We start from the raw sequence: 22,584 nt of genomic DNA on the forward strand, positions 1-22,584 counted from the left end.
TAGAAACATTTGAACAAAGGCCAAATGTGAACATGCAGAAGCAGCAGATTTCTTGGCTAGGAAAAAAAGCTTAAGAAATTAACTGAAATTGAGGTTGGAAGATAACTTGCTGACCAGCTGAATGGTATTATTTCAACCAAAACAGCTAATATACTGTAACGTGCACGCTCATCTCAGGAGGTCCACAAAGAAGAACTAGATCAATATCTCAGTGTTTAAAGAAACACTCACTTTATTACACAACTGCCAGCTGGACCTCAAGATTGTCAGCTGCTCTCTGCTACTGTGTCAGTCTGACTATTTCCTTGATGTGGAGATGCCGGTGATGGACTGGGGTTGATAATTGTAAACAATTTTACAACACCAAGTTATAGTCCAGCAATTTTATTTTAAATTCACAAGCTTTCGGAGGCTTCCTCCTTCCTCAGGTCCAACAACGTTCACCTGAGGAAGGAGGAAGCCTCCAAAAGCTTGTGAATTTAAAATAAAATTGCTGGACTATAACTTGGTGTTGTAAAATTGTTTACAATTGACTATTTCCTGGGATGAACCAGGAACTACACCGTTTTTAGTATTTAGTCATACGCTCAAGAATAAGCATCTCATAGAAAACCACATTCAGGGACTTTTAGAAGTCCTCAAGGATTTACCTGGACCATTAGGTAAGAATTTTTTAGGTATTTCTAAGGCTTTTTAACTGTTTTTTAAGTGTAATCTTGTGATCTGGGTGTCGGGAACTATGCAGTCTCCTTTAGGCCTTCACCTATTGCTCTAATGGGAGGAGGAAGTGAGGACCAATGTGGCAGCGGCCATGCTGCTGGCGCAAATTAGGTGTAGAACCTCAGCCCTGAAATTGGTGTACATTACGTGCATTTTACACCCAAAAAAACGGGCGAAACACATACCAATTTCCATCTCAGTGTGTTCAAATAACTTTCTTGCTGAATGTGGCCCACATCAAGTGCCAGGATGTCGGTCCAGGCCACCCATATAAATTGAGTTTGACACCTCTGGTTTATAGGCAGTTTAGAGGCACATCAGACTAATAAACTCACTAACTCCTTCTTTGTGATAGTTGTTTGCACATCTGTCTCTCGACTTTTACCAGGTATTTTAAAGCTATGTTGTGGCCCCACCTCATTTTGTTTAGTTCTGAGAAGTGGGTTGGTATCTTCCAGTTTCCAGCTCTGACAAGGATGGCTTAACCTGTCTTTTCCCTGTCTTACAGGTGCTGATGGACCTACTGTGTATTTCCACCATTTTCTGTTTTTATTTCAGATTTCCAGCATTTGCCATTTTTCTTTTTATTCCTAGCTATTTTGAGCAATTTGTTTAAATAAATGATATTGATAGTATAAAGCAACTGAAAACCAGTCTCTCTCATTCAATCATAAAAGTACATGCAGCGTACAAGTTTGCCATGTATTTAACGAATTTCTAAAAAAAATGACTATCCTGAGAATGTCCTTGAATTCCTTGTTTTTGCCTGTAGTTGGACAAGGGAACAATCTGCAGTTTGCAACACTTTATGAGCTAGAGGAAGATGGGAATCATCATAAGTTTAAATAAGAAAGCAAACAGGAGATCAAATTAATTGGATACAGATAAGTTCCAGTCAGATTGATCATTTAAATGGAATTCTTAAATATATTCCTAAGTATATGCAAAGAAAACAAATTATAATTTCAGTCCTTATCTCTAGTTGTAATAACTATGCTAATCTGGAATAGATATTTATTTAGTTCAAATAACTTGCTTTAAATTGCTGAAATAACCAAATAATTTTAAACATTGATTTAAAGTAGCATAACTATTTCCCAAAACAGTATTATCCTTCAAAATAAAATAAAAATGAACTAGTAAATCTATTAGCATTGGTGCCTGGCATCTAAGTTCTGAAAAAAACACCAATAAATCTGACTCAAGTAAACAGTTTACTGATAGTCTGGAAATATAGATTAATTTTACTAACTCTTAAGAACCATGCAGTCATATGAGGCTGGATTTACTGTTGAAATTTTCGGGTGGTTTTGAGTTGGTATAAAGAGCAACATGGGGTGCTGTGACTAACCGCCACAACACCAATCCCCCCAAAAATTTACTTACTAAAAATTGCCTGCCTAAATAACCTAACGTCCTTAGCCTGCCCTCATGTAAATGCTAGTGAGTGAACATGGCCAAGCTATCCCTGCGATATATCCAAATTAGTACCTCTAACCCAAAATTGGGAAAAACTGTCACTATATAAGTGGTGGTGTGAGTATCACAGCAGTATCCCTGAGACAGACACCACATAACGGAGCACATCTTTGGTGCAGCTGTCTAAAACTTTCCCAAGACAGTGAGTTTTTTTAGTTTTAGTTCTGGAGCTTGACAAAAAAGTTCTGTCTTTTAAAGTCAGTACTGGAGACTTACATTTTGGATTGGGAAAATGGATTGCCCAATGGAAATCCTTTTCTTCTTGTGTTGGAGGAGGAGTAGATTGAAGGTACTTAGAGTGAGACATCATTTAAAAAACTTGTTACCAACACATCAACACCCATGTTACGGGGTATACAGACCTAGAAACTTTTACTTAGATTTCTCTGCTCGTTAATGCCTCAGAAGGCTACACTTCCTCTGTTCCATCCCCTAGGGAGTTATGCCAGCTGCTGCCTGAAGATCTGGAGCCCAATTCAATGAGAGGCATAGTCTTAAATGTAGCAGTGAAAGTGACCACTGCTTTGAATTTATTTGCCACTGGATCATTTTGGGCAGTCTCAGGTAATCTTTGTCACATTAGTTAGACAGCAGCTCACTATAGTATAAAGAAGTCAATGATACTTTGTTCAAGTAGGTCTCACAGTTCATAACCTCAATGGAATCTACAAAATAAAGAAACCAAGCAGTTCAATTGTATAGAGTGGTGGAATTCCTGCAGATGCGGGGAGCAACGGACAAGAATACATGCGGTCTTGAAAGCTTCATAAGACAACCCTCTTCATTTCATTGATAGAAAAGGGTTTCATTTTATGAATGTCCAGCTAGTGTGTGATGCCAATCAACTCCAGTGTGTTAATGCCTGCTATCTAGGTGGCTGTCATTATGGTCTTATCATGTGACAATCCACTATACTAGTGCTTATGACTCAAAACCATGCATCAGAATGGTTGTTAGTGGTCAGGAATATCCCCTACAGTTACGGCTAATGACTCCAGTACATCATCCAGGCTCGGACACAGCAAATATACTGAGGCCCATTGGACTATAAGAAGTGTGAAAGAGCAGACTGTTTACATTCAGAAGTCTCAGTTTAGGTGCCTGGACAAATCTGGTGGAGCCCTGCAGCACAGCCTAGCATAAGTATCCAGAATTATAGTAGCTTGCTGGGTGCTGCATAATGTTGTTATGCAGAAGCTTTAGTGACATAGTAATAAAAATCACAGAGATTTAATTCATCGGGAAAAATAATTGATGAAAACTTTATTTTCCCTTGCTAATTCCTCAATGTCCCCTTTCTCATTAGAATCTACAACACCGAAGGAGGCCATAAAGCCCACCGTGCCTGTGCCGGCTCTTTGAAAGAGCTATCCAATTAGCCCCACTCCCTTGCTCTTTCCCTGTGGTCCTGCAAATTTTTCCTTTTCAAGTACATATCCAATTCCCTTCTGCCTCCATATCCTGTTCCCTCCCTTTCTAAGTTGTGAAGAGGACATAAAGGGCTTGATTTTCCCGGGAAATTGCGGGTGCGTTGCGGGTGGGGGGGGTTCCAAAAATCGGGGCAATCCCGTTCGGGTTCGGAGCCTGGCTCCAACCCGCAGGCTTCCAGGTTCCCCGTTGACCCGTCTGGGTGTGCGCGCGCCTCCCGAATGTGAAAGTCCCACTGGCAATTAAAGCCGGCGGGATGATCATTTACATAGTTGTTGAGCTAGTTTAGGTACTTGAACTACTTAATTTTCTCCACATTTTGGCAGGGGTGCGATTCTGAAGCATCCTCAGCATGTTTCCCGTGCTGTGGGAAACACTCCATGTTGCAACAGACGTGTTTCAGCCAGCAGCCAGTGGGACATTCAAATGCTTATTTGACAGATGGGAAGAAAAGGTCACTTATTGCAGCAGGGCACTCTGTTATTTCAGACAAAGTTTTGGCTGCAAGATCTTTGTATTTTCATTGAGAATTCTTACTTTCCACTCAAAATTCTGCTGTTCAAACATATTTAACTACTTTGCAGACCCCCTTAAACTCACACCATCAGGATGGGGGGGCACCATGGCTGCATTCACCACCACATCCGAGGACGAGCAACATCACCAGCCTCGCCAGGCACGGCGTCCACCTCTGCCACGTGGAGCTCCACAACACAGTGCTGCGCCACAGGCACCTGCACAAGAGCACAGAGGGCAACAACAGAGAGAGCGACGTTGCAGGAGGCACTACCCTTGCCACGGGGTCTACAGACCGAGGCTCAGCTTTCTGGACCTCTCTGAGGAACAGTGCATACGGAGGCTCAGAGTCAGTCGCCAGGTAGTCGCAGACATCTGCAGCCTCCTTCATGCCGAGCTGCTCCCGGCTGGGCCAAGCAGCATCTCCTTACCTGTCGCTATCAAAGCCACCACTGCCCTCAATTTCTTTGCCTCCAGATCATTCCAGGGTGCCACCGGGGACATTGCCTGGGTCTTTCAATCATCTGCACACAAGTGCATAAGGCAGGTCACCGACAGTTTGTTTCGCAGGGCCTTGTAGTACGTCAACTTCCTCATGAATGACCTCAGCCAGACGGAGAGGGTAGTGGGATTCCACTCTGTGGCTGGCTTCTTATGGGTGCAGGGTGCAATCGATTGCACCCATATAGCAATACAAGCACCTCCACACGAGCCAGGACTGTTCATCAACAGGAAGGGGTATCACTCCATCAACAATCAGCTTGTTTGTGACCACCACAAAAGATTCCTTCATGTGTGCGCCAGATTCCCTGGCAGCTGCCATGATTCCTTCATCCTCCAGGAACCCAACATCCCGCCCCTCTTTCATGCACCGAACACCCTTAAGGGCTGGCTCCTCGGGGACAAGGGATACCCCCTGCACACGTGGCTCATGACACCTCTGAAGAACCCCATCACTGAGCAACAGCATGGCACAACAGAGAGGGGGGCCGTTTGAGGAGGCCCCATTCACATCTGCCATCCACATTGAAGAGGAGGAGGAGGAGCAGGAGCAACTCATGAGCAGAGCAGCGGCTCACCTGGCTGCTCGTGAGGCCAGGGAGCCACTGATATGTGAACGGTTCTCCTAACATCAGACAGTGTGAAGAGTCCAGTCCTCACACCACCTGGACAGACCAGCGCCCCCCCACCCTCCATTCCGCCCTGCACAAAACAGTCCTGCAACTACACATACACCCACTGTAGAGTGACCCAATGGGTGGCATCAAGTGACGCCGTTCATGGCGAACCTCATGAAAGGGCCTCATTACAGAAGCCAGTCAAGAATGGTCAAGACGCGGCAGTAGTGGTGACAATAATAATATTTAATGTGAGTTTAACAAAAACCTAATATAAATTAAAAAAACATGACCAACCGTCAAACACCCTTGTGCATCCCCTTCGTGCTTACAAAACCTTCGCCTTTCTCTTCCGACTACTTCTACGTGGTGCATCCCCTGTGGCTGCAGCAGAGGTAATGGCAGGTTGCTGTTGTTCATGCCCTGACCGATTAGATGCTTTGGGCCTACACCCTCTGGGTTTTGGTGCCCGTGAGGGCTCCTCCAAAGACTGCTCCACTTGCACCTGTGCAGGGGCAGACTCGGCCACCTGGAGAGGAGGCAGCATTGCGGGTACTGGTTGAGAGGAGGACAAAGGGTGAAAGGTGGGAACGCTTTGAGTGGCGTCCCCACTTCCATGTTCCCTTTTGCCATCATCCCTCCCCTGGGCAAGGCCCATATCACTTCTACCACCCTGCTGGATGACAGTTTGGAGGACATGTGTGAAGCCTTGTAAGGTCAGCGCTAGTGTATCTGCCTGCCTGTTTAAGGCGGCAGAATGTTGTTCACTGAGTCTGAACGGCCATTGTCAGGGCCTGAATGGACTCATTTGTGAGCCGTGCTGAATGGAGGCTAGCCTTCTCTCCATTGCATACATTCCCGCAGTTACCTGTGACAGTATCTCAGAGAGTTGCTCACATCCCTGTGACACTATCTCAGAGATTCCCTCCCGTACCTGTGCCACCGTTCCACTCATGCAGGAGTTGCACTCCTCCATCCTCTGCGCTATTGTGGAGAGTGCATGTGGCACCTCGCAAATGTGCTGCTGTCCCTCGATCATTCTCCTTTTAAAGGATGGCCCCCAGGGTTCAGCATCTGTGTCCAGCTGAGCAGTGCCTGAAGAGGAGTGCTCCCACCAACATGGACTCTCTGCAGCTGCCCCTGCCACCAGTGTCTGCTCGTGCTCACGTGTGTGGTAACTCACCAGGTGCCAACCCAACTAACTGAGGACTAGGACCCACCGGGATGTGAGTATCTGCGCTGGTGGATGGCTCGCTAAGATGTGACAGTGTGCCCTCAGAGGCCAGCAGGTCCTCTAAGGAATCGCCCTCTGCCGTCACAGCCGTCGCTGAAGGTCCTGTAAGAGAACAGAAGGCAATATGTTGCGATGAGCAGACTGAGGTGCTGAAGATGGCAAGGCATGTCAACATCAATTCATATTGTGTTTGCTGATTGTTAAAGTTATGTCGCCAGACGTTTGTCGGGTGCCAGTCTCGGCGTCCCCGACGGACAGGCATTCAAGGGTTCTGCTGAGCTCCAGCGCCTCCTGCTCCACGTCTTTGAGCATGACGATTTGTTGGGGCCCCCACTCCGGTCCTCGCCCTCTCCCTTGCATTCTGAGCATCTCTTCTCCTGTAAGAGGAGGAAGTGCAGACGCATGAGTGAGTGATGGTGACGTGGCCAACCGATTAATGCATTGGTTTAGGTGCGGCTGACGGTGAAAGAGATGCATCAGAGGGTGAGTATGAGACAGAGCCATGACATTGTATGAGGATTGGGTTGAGTGGTAGTGGTCGGGTGAGTAATGGGGAGGTGAGGAAATGCTGAGGAAGTACAGGTAAGTTGAGGATGAGCCTTAAGTGGGTGTGGGGAGTGATGTGATAGAGCAGTGTTCGCATTGCAGAATGAGTTGGGAGGTGGGGGCAGTGATGTGGAAGATGGAATATAGGAGAATGAGTAAGTGTACTCACTTTGGCTAACCTAGTGAGGTCATTGAAGCACTTCCTACACTGGATCCAGGTGTGGGATATGTTGCTGCTGCCACCTCAAGCCAGGCCTTCAGAGGCAGGCCACCTCCTCCTGTCCGCCGGGTAGAAGACATCCCTCCTCCTCACCCTATCCAGTAGCTCCTGGAGTGAGGCATCGTTGAATCTTGGAGCAGCCTTGCCCCTTTTAAATAGAGCTCCTCCACCTGACAGCCTGTGATGCGGGTATGCAGTCCGCCCGTTGCACAGCTTTCGGACGGCAAACCCGGAAGCCACATTAAGTGGCTCCAACTGACTCGCGATCATGTGCGAAATGGACATTTTTTATAGGGCGGGTTACCCACGCGCCCAATTACCACCCCCCCAGCCCCCCCTTGCTGCCATCCCACCTCCATGCTAATATCGGGGCCAAAGGGCTCTATTTTAGCACCCGCTATCGGGTGCGTTCCTGGCAGGGGACTCCGAAAATCGGGGAATCCCGGAGCGGGTCGGGAGCCCGGCTCCAACCCGCCCACTTCCGGGTTCCCCACAGACGCGCCGACGTGCGCGCGCAGCCCCCGCATGTGGGACTCCCGCAGGCAATTAAAGCCGGCGGGGTGCCACTTGAGAGTATTTACCTTGGTATTTCAGGTCATTAACAGACCTGATTAAGGGAATATGTCAGAAGGGGTAGGATTTTAGAAACAACTAGGACTGTTTCCCATACTGGGGGAAACACGTGTTGAAATGGACGTGTTGCAGCTGTGGGAAAGACTAGACCTCGGGTACACAGTTTAAAAATAAGGGGTCTCCCATTTAAGACGGAGATGAGGAGAATTTTTTTCTCTCAGAGGGTCATGAGTCTGTGGAACTCCCTTCCCCAGAAAGCGGTGGAGGCAGGGTCATTGAATATTTTTAAGGCAGAGTTAGATAGATTCTTGATTAACAAGGGAGTCAAAGGTTATAGTAGGTAGATGGGAAAGTAGGGTTGAGGTCACAATCAGATCAGCCATGATTTTACCAAATGGCAGAGCAGGCTCGAGGGGCCGAATGGCCTACTCCTGCTCTTAATTCGTATGTTTGTATGTTCTTACTTGTTGCTTCTCATAACTGCTCATTGTTTCCCATGTGCGTCTTTCACAATATGCTTTCAGGTTTCCCTCTCAGCCACCACGTGCCTGCATAACTAACGGTGTCAGTCCATCCTGCTTTCACTTTCACAGCTTTAGGAGTTCAGTGAAGGCTCAGGTTCTCTTGCATTCTGAAACTGGTCTGTTATTAATATCATGTTGGGTATGCTTCTTTTATGGTAATTAATTTTCATGAAAGAAAAACTATTTATTGATGATCAAGAAACAACAAATTTTCTACTTCACATGGCCGGTAGTGGGTTTCTTGAAAATTTGATAGGTAAGAGCTTCATTTCAATATTTAAATGAATGGTAATCCATTTAAATAAGACACAACATGATCTCCTGTCCACTTATGATGGGAAATCGTACTGTGTGCATCTGCTTAGCTATCTAATATGGGTGTAACAGGAAGTTCCTCTTGCGCATCCCCGATTTTAATCACTCCACCATTGGCGACCGTGCCTTCAACAGCCTAGGCCCTAAGCTCTGGAATTCCCTCCTAAACCTCTCCGCCTCTCTATCTCTCTCTCCTCCTTTAAGACGCTCCTTAAAACCTACCTCTTTGGCCAAGCTTTTGGTCACCTGTCCTAATATCTCTTTATATGGCTTGGTATCAAATTTTGTTTGATAATCGCTCCTGTGAAGCGCCTTGGGACGTTTTACCACGTTAAAGGCACTATATAAAGGCAAGTTGTTGTTGTAGTTGATAGACCTTGGAAAGGACACTTCTAATGTAAATGTTTTTACTTAAATGTTTTGAGTGTTTTTTTATTATTTTTATTTATATTGGTCCAGAATTTGCTGTCAAAATAACAGTGAGGCTAATGGCGCTCTCCGTTATTTATGCGCAAATCAGACAGCAATTTCAGGCGAGTGCAGATGTGTGGTTAAACGTGAAAATCCGGAAGTTGCAGTCCTAGATGTGCTGCTTCACCATTAGCTTTGCAAAAATGACATCTCGCTGTCTGCCTCACCATTGAAATGCATTGAATGGCTTGAAGTTCCTGTATTTGCATGGTAGGTAAGTATTAAACTCACCGTAGAAAGTTAGGCTTGTCCATTTCAGCCCAAGTACCCTTTTAACGATGTGATAAGTGTTAATTACTGCCAAACAACCTCTCTGGCACTGAAAATTAACTATTGCAAATGTGGAGTCTCATTCCTTCAGCTTTTAATTATTGTTGGAGATTTTTTTTAAATTTAAGTTAATTTTTTTTTACTATTTCTTTCTGTCTCTTTGATCTCTCTCTCTTAATCCAGCCTTCCTTTCCCTCTCTTTATTTCTCTTTCTGTACCTGATTTGACATTGAATTCACTATTCTAACTTGCACGTCCTGGTTCAGACTGCGCTGTTCATTTCACTATCCTTCAATCTGATTGGTTAAGGAGATACACAGGTGCTTGCCCTGTTCATTCAGATCCCAGATGCCCTGTAGAAGGCGCCACGCCGTTTCCATCTCTCATTTCTAGCAACTTCCAGTGCAAGATCTCGTGGAAATTAAATGGGCAAGGGCAAGCCTAACTGATGGCGGGCACCGTTCGTTGACCAGCTACAGCAAATTGTGGCCCATTCTGTTTTCTCGAAAATCTTATTTTGTTTTTTTCTCAGAACTTGTAGGAAACATTTATTTTGAAAAAAGAGCTGAATGAGCAAAATCACCAGAAAGCCAAATGTAATAGCATTTCACAAGCCTTCAGCAGGACAGGAGGAGCTTAAAAAAGGGGATTTATCAAAGAGCTCTTACAATACAAACGTTCATGGGGGCTCTGAGAGTGACAAGGAATTAGAGTCCAAGCTGCAGAGTCCCATGGCAGTTGCCAAATCAATTTAAAATTAATGATGTGGCCTGATTTTACAGCATGTCAAATACAGTATTTTATGGTTGAAGTGGTAAAAGATAAGGTGGTAATTGATAGCAACCACTTGGTCATTTGGACAGCAGACTCTTGCTCATTCTCTGCCACTATCATTATATCCTCCTTACCTGTGCATATCCATTTCACCCAGCACAATAAATACTGGCCTTGCCAGCGAAGCTCACATCCCATGAATGAATAAAAAAAATGAAAGAAGGCATCTCAGGGAAATAAGCAGGCAGGAGAGCCAGACTGCCCCCGTCTATCATTGTACCACCAATCATATGTGCAGGTCTTGGCATACCTGACAGTGAATAAGAACAATAGTCAGCAGAGTCTCAGGGTCAACCGGCAGCCAGTTGCAGAGCTGAGCCATCTCCTGCAAGGAGACCTGTAGACAATCTGCACCACGGGGATAGTATTGCCGGTGGCAGTCAAGTTCACCAATAGAATAGGGTTCCTCTTCACTGTCAGCCAATGTGCTGGCCACAGATATATCTAACAGGTAACTCATGCACCGATCAGCCGAACTATCACTTTCACCTTCTTTTCCACTGTATAGCCTGAGAAGCATGGCCTGGCTCCTTTTTTTCACTGTGCTGCTGCTTTTCCCAAAGTACAGGTGGTAATTGACAGCAGCCACTTGGTCATTTGGACAGCAGACTCTTGCTCATTCTTTGCCATTACCCTCCTTACATATGTATATCCATTTCACCCAGCGCTCGCTTCACAAGCTCACAAATTGCATCCTGCAGGATCTGTGTAGCTTTGTTGGTGCCTGCAAATGTCGGTGAGAGAGATACAAGTTGCTGCGAGATGCTTTCTTATTCTAAACCACTAGCAGTGCTGGCTGGCTGCCTGCAAATGGAACAGAGATTAAAATTCTTGCTCCAGGAGATACCTTCAAACAGAGCTTGCACTGCAAGAGACTGTAAAGCCGAGTTTACGAATGTATGCTACCAGTAAGGAGCTGGTAATTACATTTAATGGATGGAAAAATTCTAGGGTGCACACCCATGATTTCCAAATTTCCACTGCTGGCAGGCAAGGCTTCCCACAGGAACTCTTGATTTGTAAAATCAATCCTTGTGTGTGAAGTTTGGATGATTCTGTGCAGCCTATGTGGGAGTGAGTGAGAATGGGGAGAAGTGACAAAAGCAGGATGGTATTAATCTTGAGCTAAAGGAAGTCTGTGGCTTCATTTTCCCTTACTTCATGCTTTTATATGAAAGGATATCCAGGATGGCCTCCTTCAAGGGAGTTCAGGGGCTTGTAATCTCTGAGCCCACCTCCAGTTGGGTCTATTCCCTTGTATTACGTGCAAACCGAAAAGTAGTTTTGATGTAGTGAAGGAGTGTGTACACATTGACAGACATGTGCCAACCTGTCGCTCTTCCTGTGTGTCAGTAAGTGACCATGCATCATGCAGCTAGGATGTTTTCCCATGGCTTTATGTGTGAAACCCTTTGAGGACGTCAGTGTGTCAAAGCTTTAGATTGTGAGTTGCAGTTTGAATGTGTCCTGTTGGAGTATGGACATGCATGGTAAGCAATAAAATCATTGTAGGGTTGTGTGAGGGCTTAGCATGAGCCAGTAATAAATGTGCATAAACAGTTAATACATTATGGCATATTTACATGGGCCATCTACCTGGTAAATGGTACTGAAGAAGTCTTGGGCATGCCATCTCCTTCCATATCTGTTCCCAGGTCCTATAGGTGCTATACCCTGTTTGCCACCTCCTGCCAGACATGTTGCATGCTGTCTTTTGTGGAGGGTTCCCTGAAATACCAAATGAGGCAATCCTTTTTGCATCATGCAGCAGCAGCTGCACTGCACCCATCAAACAGGGTGCTTTGGTGCTGTTCTGCTCCATATTTTGGACACAGGGTCTGTTTCCTGCTTGCATCTTTATTTTGCCATTCATTGTTTTTTCCAGCTACTTCTTTTGCCCCCTTCTTTCGAAAGGCTGAAAGAAGAACCTGTCCCCACTTGCAACCACTTATCTTTAAGAAGCTCCATCTCTTTAATTGTAGGCAGTTTCAATGAGTGCATAGCTCACTCCGCTCTGGCTGCTGCTTCAGCACTAGGACTAGGAAATTTACCCTATTATGATTGATAATCATAATCCCTCAGCAGCTTTCTGGGCACCATCTTGAAAAACTCTTTGTTGGGATGAATAAATAGACTTGCAGTGATAGATCAATTTAAATGACAGTCTATTGCATCAGTGAGTCACAATGCTAAGATAATTCTTTAGCTCAGCTACTCTGTATGAAGGGAAACTATCAAATATTTTTCAAAATAGTTCAGTCACTGTACAGTACTAAAGTAGTTCTGTGACAGAACTCATTTTAATAAACTAATTTAATTTTTTCTTTTTATTTGAAGTTAGAATCAAAACTTCATCATACCTTATGACTCACTGGTGCAGCTATTTTGATCGGAGATAGCTGCATGAAGTTAAATCTTCATCCTTGCCCAAAGTATTGTTTTGCACAATGTTGGCAACTCACTTCTAGGGAAAGTTAAGAGACCACTTACATGAACTAATGAGGTGCAGTAAAGCAACCCCATGCACATTTAATAATCCTCATTAAAAGTAATTAAAATGACTTGAATTTAATTTTTTGCTATCTGCACAAATCATTTTTGGAATTAAAAGTTTTGCATATGTAGTGTCACATCTCAAACTGGCATCACATTTCAAAGTATCCACAGGCAAAAACATTATGACTGGTTCAATTAACCACTGTCTGTTAAATTAACAATGCTGATTGGCACAAATATGCCATTGACTAAATGTGAGCAATCCAAAACCAGCTTCATTCACTAGACAGGAAGGAATACCTGACAGTCAATAACCACCAAAGCTACAAAACAAAGCAATCAAACCATTATTTCTTTTCAAAGCTACTGTTCACAAAACAGCAAGTACCATAAAGCCGACCAATTAATTGCTCCAAAAATATTTAAATCTGGTTTCAGCTACTAACATGATTTTTGACCCATGTGAAAAATATCAACATAAATAAAATTCATAACATTTTAAAAATCAAATAATCAAAATATCTACAACAATGTTTCTTTGTAGAGAACTACCCCTCTTTCAAGGGCTTGGGTTCAAGTTTCAGTTCTTTCATGGAGATTCACTTAGTGAGTTAGACTCTTTTGGTTCCTCTGGTAATTTGGTCTGAATCTTTTTTTCTCTCCAGTTGCCCAATCCAGTATGATTCTACTTGAAAAATCTCCATTTTCATTATTTTATTAACTACTTTTTATCTGTATTTGCAATTTTAGTATTTTAATTTAGATATTGAATTTTAATGCTCTGCACACGAGTGCCCTGCGTGACCCTTGTGAGCTGTGCTCTAACTTCCGTGTGGCCTGGCCTCCCCCTAGATCTATATAGGTTCCATTGAAACAAAGAAAGCGGTTTTCATATTATATAATAATGTGTTATGCATTACATGATATAATGCTCCTGTCATTAAAAAACAATGTATCTTTCAGCTCCCTGTAAGCAAATCCATTCACTAATATAAATAAATATTAAATAGGCAGCTGTGGAAATTTCAGTTTATGTTACTCTTGAAAAAGAGTGAAATTATCCATGAGTTATTAACTGTTTCTCCCAAAACTGCATACTGTGCTCCACAGTTCCCATTGAGAATGTTCTATCAATAGGCTTGTTTTGCACAAAGCAGAACATCTTGCAGTGGTGAGTCATACAGCTTGAATGAAATGCATTTCAAGAGAAATAATATAGATGAGACTACCATGTCAGTAATCAGAACTTTTCAGAGGTCCTGTGATAATTTTGCTATTCCCCCACACCAGACTATACTTTACTATAGATTCTGAGTTACATTGCATTAGTTGTTTTGTACAGTTTCCCTAGAAACTTATTCTTAGACAAGTTCTACCAGAGACTGTTACAAAATTCCATTTCAATAATTACGCTGTCAAGTGCAGCAGAATCAATATGTTGACTGAATCACCACTTTATGTGAAGTGAAGCACTTAGAATAGTGATTTCAATGCTACTGGTGTTTGCTGTACATTCACATTAAGACATCGTGTGAGCCATTTTCTAGACCATTCTCATCTGACACTTTAATATGGATATAAAATTATGTTTTAGTGTGTTAAATAAACCTTTCTGTGTTATTTAAGTCACATGTCTTAGAGATCATGCTGTTGTTAAAAGCAAGGGTCACTGGAAAACCTTGCTCCCAGTAGTCAAACTCAAGAACAGAATTTTGAACTTATACCATTGAAATAATTATTTTATAAGCTCTGTGAAGTCTTAGTTGGCTTAATAATTGTGGGTAGATGTACATTTTAATTTAAAGGATTCTACAAAAAATATTACTGGCTTTAACTAATAGTAATTTTCTTCATAAAAATTATAAGAAATAAAATTTTCCTCTAATTTGCTTTTTCTAGATAATCTTGAAGTTGGCTCCTAGAAAGGTACACCCCAATAAGAAAATGTTGTTGACATTCTTATATTTCACTGAAAACTATGTTAGAATTACTATTCTGCCACTGGGGAACATGAAGTCTTACTTCCACTATCTAAACTGTGGTTCCCTACCCAAGAACTTTCTGGTCTAGGCTGTGCCACCAGGTTAAGTAGAAGCCACAAGGATGGAAGAGACATCATAATGAAGTGACCACTCACAGCTGCATAGGTGAAAGACATCTAGGAGCAGGTCATTGAAGAATGGTGCTTGACATGGGAAAACCTACAGAGGAGAAACAAATAAAAAGAATCAAACAATTAGAAAAAATATTCAATAACATTCAGATTTGGGCTTCTCTTAAAGGGGGAGTGTGGCCTCAGTTTTATTTGGCTGTTTAGGAAAGTTGTTTGGGGCCAGGCAGGATGCATTCTAACTGGTTCATTATACAACAGAATTAATAGTATCCATAAGAATTGCCCCAGCAGATATTTTATAAAAATCCCTGGTATGTGATGTCACATCAATCTGCCTGCCTAGTCTCTTTTCAGCTAATGTTATGTGATACATAACAATCAAAAGGGAGATAAGAACTTTTAAATTGGCACAAAATTGGTGAAGGAAATGTAAATGAGAAAATTGGCCACTGTTTTTCTCTCATTCTACATATCTTAATGCAGTCTTCTTCAGCTTGGAGGGTGATTTACTAATGTCACAAGCTTCTATGTAGCTGTCACCAATGACACATCATGACCTGATCAGAGAAGGCACACTTATGCCAGCACAAAACATATTTTTGCTCCCATCTAATTACAATACTTTTGGACATGTAGCCTATACTACAGATAGTAGATTTATCTGTGCCGTACCTAACTAGTTACAAGATAATTAACCTTTTTTTCCATTCAAGATTGTGACTCTACTTCTGAGGTTGCGGTACTTTCCACTTTCAGTTTCCAATTGTAGTGCACTACCCATCCCAATCCCTGTCCTGCCTGCCGTGAATTCTTGTTCCAGTCCCAAACTCCTGCTTATGACATGTCCAAGTTTGTGACTTCTACATATGGACAGTTTGAGTTAGCTGAATTTTCTAACTTTGCACAAATTTAGCTGGAATCATCAGCACAAAGCCTTTGAGCCAAAAGATATCTGTCATACAAATTATACAAGTAGAAAATGAAACTTTCTCTACATACTAGATTGAAGTGTTATGATATATAATATGAAGCTTTCTTCCAGTATGAAGAATAAGTACAATTTTCTGCTGTCAGCTTGTGTACTTTATATTGTTTACTGTGCACTCGAACTCATTGATCTCTATGGAAAATATTAACAGACTTAAAAGTAAACATCTATTGTTATTGATAAAACTTTAACTCTATCCAAATGCAATTTTCTTCTTTTCATAATTCATACTTTTTGCAGCAAAGAAAAATCACCTGGCCTCAGACACACAAACCATCAAGGCAATGGAAACAGCTCAGAAAACAGCAAGACAACAGTCAGTGGAGCTCAGGGACACCAAATAAATCGAAAGGATTTTCGCTCCCAGACATCATAACCATCTTATAAACAGCTATGAAAAAGGGATAATGTGGTAAAATGAGTCCAGATAAATCATCAGAAGAGAAGAAATATTTATGTGATCATATTCACTTCCAGCTTAAATCCTAATACTCGTGGTTATCAGCATCTTCTTGAAGCTCAAAGGTTTATGTATTGCAGATTTGAAAGTTTGTAGGTTAAATGCAATAAGTATTTAAAAGCGGGAAACTGATGTGCTGCAATGAATTTCAATTCACACAAGTGCCTCTTTCTCATCTCTGCATCTCTGTGAGAAGGGAAATTGAATGATAGCTAAAGCATGGAAATAACCTTCCCATGAAACGGATTAGTATGCAAAAAAGTCTTTGTCTAAATTACTATATTTAAATTGTTTCCATAGCTAAAATTTTAATTTTTAAAAACATATTTAGAAAGATTTATTCTGCTACAAAGCTTCATAATAGCTTGGGTTTATCTGTTCTCTCACATTTCATGCTGCTGTTGCTTTTGATGTAATAGTTCTATAAGCCATTTGAACAGTTTATAGTTTTGAAATAAAGTCTGGTGATGATTTCCTTCTTCTTTAATCACTCTTTGTAGATTATTTTCTCTGAGTGACTGATAGCTCTAAGATTCAAAATTGTGACCTTGTTGGTAAACTACCTGAGTTAGCATGCCAATTCATATTTTCAAACTTTACATTTGCCACTCTCACTTTTGTAGCAGAAGGGCAGTATGGCCTCCTTAGGTTCTTCTATGCTTCATTCCAAATGAGAGGCAAGTGAGCTACACTCAGATTCTGCTTTTAAACTAGAAGTTCATTGCCAGTTGATTTGCTGCTTATTTGTTTTCCCTGTAAGGAAATGCCGTGCCTCCCCTGATAGCCCAGATGAGCTGCTGAACTCAGTCTCTGGGGAAGCATGGGGATGAACCTTCTATTATGCCACAGGGCACAGTGTAATGCAATTCATTGGGTGAACTAACATGCTGCAGCATAAGGATATCCTCTAGTGCTAAGTTTAGAACTTTAGAATTCAATCTTTCCTTTCTCCATGCTCTTTGGAAGTGACTTCAGGTTTTTCCAGCCTTGTTTGGTTAATTTTGCCAGATTGCCTGTATATTAAACACTATATGATGGGAGTGCACTTCATATCAGAGGTACTGGGATCAGCCTCACCCAGCAGAACAGCACTTCTTGTCAATCAGTTAAAGGAGCACCATTATGGGTTCATAGTGAACTTCATAGGCCAATTCATCTTACCCTCATGGCTACAGGAAAAAGAATAGCAGTGGAAGACACCAGTGATTAATGTAGTAGGTAGGTGAAGATATGAGTTAAGTCTGCCAACTCAGAAAATTTTAGATTACCTTTTGAGAAGGTCATGAGTTTGATTCTAAGGGTTACCACTCAATCAAGCTACATGGCATGTCTTGTGCTACCAATGTGGTTCATCTTGGGGGGAAAAAGATCTAGTAATTGCAACATACTTCACTTGAATTCCTCCTCTTGTCTAGCATATAAAGAGAGGCATTTACAATGATGGTAGTAAAATTCATGGGCTAGGATACCCTACCTACTGATCTAAGGCAACTGCATGAGGAAAAACAGCATCTGTGGCAGAGAAAATAGATTTAAAAAATTCTTCCTGCTCTTCTGTTTTCAGTCTAATTACATTTGCTTGTGATTGGTTCACTAGCGCAATTGCAGTGGTATTTTTGATATAATAGGGCCGATTTTAACTTGGTCTGCGGGAATGGGGGCAAATTAGACTGCTGCACTTATCGCCCCGTTCCTGCCCACCGCCATTTGCCTGGGGCCTTCACAAGGCGGGAGTCTCATTAAAGTGTGTAAAGCACAGTCCTATGATAAACGTCAGACTCCAATTGCAATTTCCATGTAGGAATGGGCGGAGCATGCGCAGCCCTCACCGCCGGCCCATTCAAGACCCACCCTGGGATTATCTCTGCCCCCAGGACGTGACTGTCGGCCAGCTCAGTGTGGGAGCCGACCGATTTCCCATCCTCTCAGAACTGGCGTGCTGCAACAGGTCGCCTGTGTTTGATGCCCGAAGCTCACTGGCGGAATGTAAATAAGATCTAGTCATATAAATGGCTCGGACCTCCCACCGGCGAGAATGGTGAGCAGCAGGTATGCTCCCGTTCCGCCTGCTGACCACCTGTTTTTCACAGGCAGTTAAAATCGGCCTTAATGAGTCAATGACTGAATGCAGTCTGTTTCAATATGTTATTGTGAATCTGTCAATTAATCTATCACAAGAGAGATCAAATTATGACACATCTATTGATAAACAGCAATAAAAGTTAATATAGGAATATCAAAAATATGTTTGTACTTCAGCCCTTTTTTAACATCTGCCTACAGAGAGGACCTCCAGTTACCATTTTCATCAACTCAGTTTATTGAAAACAACAAAATCCAATAATCTTGCAATGGTTTATCTAATTCAAATAATTGAGGACATTATGAACAAAAACTCATAGTAAATATGAACGTGCTGGACTCCCTGGTAATGTATAAATAGTTTGTCATGCTGAAATGATCAGAAATGTGGGCTGGTAGGTACTGAAAACAACTGTATGGAATTTAATCTGCATCACAGCTGTTTCTTTTACTTCATTTCATTACCTGATGAGTTTTGAGAAACCATCTTGTTGCACCAAAAATGGCATAAAACTTTTTCCAAGATCGATAATATTTAATAAAAGAATTAACATCCAGTTATAATATATCATTTCCAGGTCTGCTGCTCTGAGTGCAGCTCTGCATTTTTCTAATTAGTAAGGAATAGAAAATCAATTCAATTGCCTGAGTTCTGGCATTTATTTCATTACACCATATAATGTATTGTATTAAAGGTGAGCTGAGTCCTAACTGCAATTGTTAATAAGCTGGTTGGACACCAAAATAGTCAACATTAATTTGTGTTTGACTGGAGATTGTCATTACTGTCAAAATACATGCAGTCCACTCAGAACAGCCCAAAAACCTCCACGATTGGGGGAAGGAAAGAGATTTCAAAAATATTGCGTATGCTGCACATTTTAACATGCCACCCTGTCTCCCCACCCGTACCCACCCCCCACAGTGAGTCACTTATGATCTTATTTAGTTTTGAAGATCTAGGCGTGGCAGCATTACCTTTCTTTCTTGGATGTGGACAGGAATTTTTGTTCCAGGTAGGTGGTTCAGAGGTTTAATTGCTTATCCCGGCTGCAGTGTATCCTCAAAAAGAATATTCTTGCAGATTCCAGCGTCAGCAGCATTTCACAAGTGCACACATATGGTAAATGCCTTTCACTTCACAAGATTACAATTAAAGTAGTATTTCCCTTCAACACATTGACCTCTTACATCATTGACTGTAGAACAGACTGTTGCAGTAGAATATGAGATGTTTTTATTGGCCTCTTGTATTTCCAAATTGTTCGCAATGACACAAACATTTCCTGCAACCGAATAAACAGTGCCATTGAAAGGTTTAGCTGGGCAAATCATTTCACTGTTTAAATATCATTGCCACACTATTTGGATTTTTGCACTTGTTAGTACTTTAATCTAAATACCAGTAAGCTTTAGAGAATGAGAAATACTAATACCAAGCAATTTTTGAGAAACATGAATGTTGTTCTTTTTGCTGTTTGCAAGTAAAATTTGTATACCCATGATTAATGTTGCTGTCTAGTCCACAATTTGTCTGTCTGTTCTAATTTCAACAAATGAATAGAATCTTAATAAAAGCATGTTTATTTGATAAGGTGCTTTGCTGCTTAATTACTAAAGAATTCATGGCACAAAGCCTCCTGATATATGAATTTTAGATCATTATTGCTTTTTTGTATTAGATCTAAGGCCACAGGGAGAAACATTGCAATTGGTATTTTACATACAATGACAGTCATTGCGTCTCAAGGTTCCTTGGGGAATATTTAATGGTATTGTAAACCACATTCAGAGATATACACTACCAATATGTTAATACATCTTTTTAAATAGAAGAAGGGTAAAAAGATACAATGTTTAGCATTTTAGAGTTTCAATAATGCAGTAATAATATAATAACTTGTCATTTTCTTGCTTTTCTTAGTAAAAAGCCTTTTCAGCCTGGTTTGCACAACAGATTGTTTATATTTAAATTCAGTTAACCAATTTTGAATGAATTAATTTCCCAAGAGTTTATAGCTTATGAGTGCAACAGTTGTCATGAATGGGATTAGTGCTTGTTCAGCAATATGTTCAAGGAAGAAAATGTACAATTTCTCAAAACAATTAATATTGCAAATCTTTTAATTGTATAAATGGACTTAATAATCACCATGGCCCATGAGCAAGATATTGTTCCCTTCTGGGCCTAATTATAAAGACTTAGTACCTCATTAAGCAAAATGGTTTTAGAAGCTGATATACCAGAGTAAAACATTATTCTATTTTTGACTCATTAGCTTCAACTAAAATGGTACAATCTATAAATCTGTGTATATTTGCTGGTTTCGTGTCATTACTTATGCATGCAATAATTTTTTTAAAATAGTATCTTCCAAAATATAATGAACTTTTTTATACAATGATATGGTAAACCATATTTTTGGCTAAATAGATTTCACTGTTGTTGCTTATTGCTGCATTACTCTTGTTGATTAGTTATTACTACAGCAACTAAAACTCACCATGTGTGAGGTGTTGAATCTTGATTTGTAAAATGACCATCAGTTTAAAAAAATAATCTAAATGACTACCAGGCTTGAATAATCTAATCTACTTTTGAGTTGTGATTGAACATTCCTGAAAAAGATAATGTCTAGTTTTCTGTCATTATCTATATTTTTCTTCATATATTCCTCATTTATATTCAAAAGGTAAATATTTCCCTTTGGTGCAATTCCATAAAAACAGCTTGCAACAGTGTAAAGGGATTTTTGCTTCAGGGTGTTTTGTGTCAGTTAGTGTGTTCATTAAACTTTTTATAAGCCATATTAAAGACCCAGCATTAATAAAATGTAGAGGTAGTCGGGAGATGGATGTCAGGATCTTCCACTAGAGTTCAAGATTTCTGCCCTCATGAAAAAAGAGAAACAAACAGAGACATCATTTAAGGTGCAATGGGATAATTTTCCCTGTTGGATCTGGGATGAAAGTGTTATATATCTAATTAATGGCTGTGAAGATCAGTGAAATAAATTTAAATTTCTGTTAAGCAGCTATTTGGTCACTAGTTCACAAGAACAAAACTGGCCACACATTGGCACTCAACAGTCAGTCATAGAGATCCTGAGGATGTCCTGTGTATAAAATTGAGGCAGTAAGGAATGCTTTTAAGACATTGAGGATGAGGGAGGTTTGGCAGGTGGGTGGGGGGAGAGAATAGGGGAAGTTTTCTTCTGTGTTAGCTTGCTTCAGTTGGTAGTTTAATCTCTGAGCCAGAAGTTTGTGGGTTTGGGTTTATAATCTAGGTTTATGCTCCAGTACAGAAATAAGGGAATGCTGCATTGTTAAAGATGCTATGCTTTCTTTGAATGTGATGTGATACCAAGTCCCTGTCTGCCTATTCTGGGGCCTTGATTTAATATCACATCCAAAGGAATGTGATGGAATTATTTGAAGCATAGAGATCTGAGTGTCCTGGCCAACATTCCTGCCTCAACACCACCAAAAATAGATTAACTAGCCACTTATCACATTGCTGCTTATAGGCTCTTTTTGTGATCAAAATGACTGTCGTGTTTGTTTATGTAACAATGGTTACTGAACTTCAAAGTAATTATGTGAAGTAGTTTTGAGATATTTGTGAAAGATGTAATAAATGCAAGTCTTTCCTTCCTGTTATACTTTACCGAGGCATGCTTGATGCTGACAGTCAGTGCAAAATTGAACAATGATACATTTTCAAACAGTGGCATCACTCAAAATCAAAAACAAAAAAAAACAGCTTGTTAGTTTTCAGTGAAAATTCAGGGCAAAATTTAAATCAAGCAAGACACAGCAGACTCCTGTTTCCAGAAAGATAGGAATCTTGTGGTGCAGTAAGCTTTTCTTTTTGATGGGCCTTTTTTTAAAAAAAAGTGTGCACACCATGTCACATATCTTCAGTGTGGATAGATTTAGCTATGGCTGCCACTGCAGATCAAAGATTCTACAGTTGTGTGTTTTTCTTTCAATTTATTTCTGTTAATTATGCCCCAGATACATGGGAGGTTATGTTTTTGCTCCTCAGCTTAAACACAACCTATTTGTACAACATATAATGGAGGCATAGGAAAATATTTTTTCCAAAGATTTTCTCCAGAGTTCATCCTACTCTGTTAGATCTTTGTGTGTATAATGAGACAGTGGAGGTTTAAGAATTTTGTAGCCGGAGAACTC

General features: G+C 41.2%; 1 protein-coding gene across 4 annotated transcripts in view; it reads left to right on the top strand.

The window, feature by feature from the left end:
• agbl4 (AGBL carboxypeptidase 4) overlaps window positions 1-19,959 on the top strand; it is a 746,494-nt gene extending 726,535 nt beyond the window's left edge. For 2 of the 4 annotated variants that reach the window (XM_067990246.1, XM_067990249.1), the window contains one exon: window positions 16,086-19,959. In XM_067990246.1, coding sequence (XP_067846347.1) covers window positions 16,086-16,221 — 136 coding nt within the window. In that variant the 3' untranslated portion in view covers window positions 16,222-19,959. Of the gene's footprint in view, window positions 1-1,228; window positions 1,325-14,643; window positions 14,671-16,085 lie in introns of those variants that run through there. The other 2 variants (XM_067990248.1, XM_067990247.1) reach the window with 2 other exon arrangements.
• The last annotated feature ends 2,625 nt before the right edge of the window (window positions 19,960-22,584 follow it).

The sequence above is a fragment of the Heptranchias perlo genome, chromosome 9 (assembly GCF_035084215.1).
Source record: "Heptranchias perlo isolate sHepPer1 chromosome 9, sHepPer1.hap1, whole genome shotgun sequence".
Lineage (NCBI taxonomy): Eukaryota > Metazoa > Chordata > Chondrichthyes > Hexanchiformes > Hexanchidae > Heptranchias > Heptranchias perlo.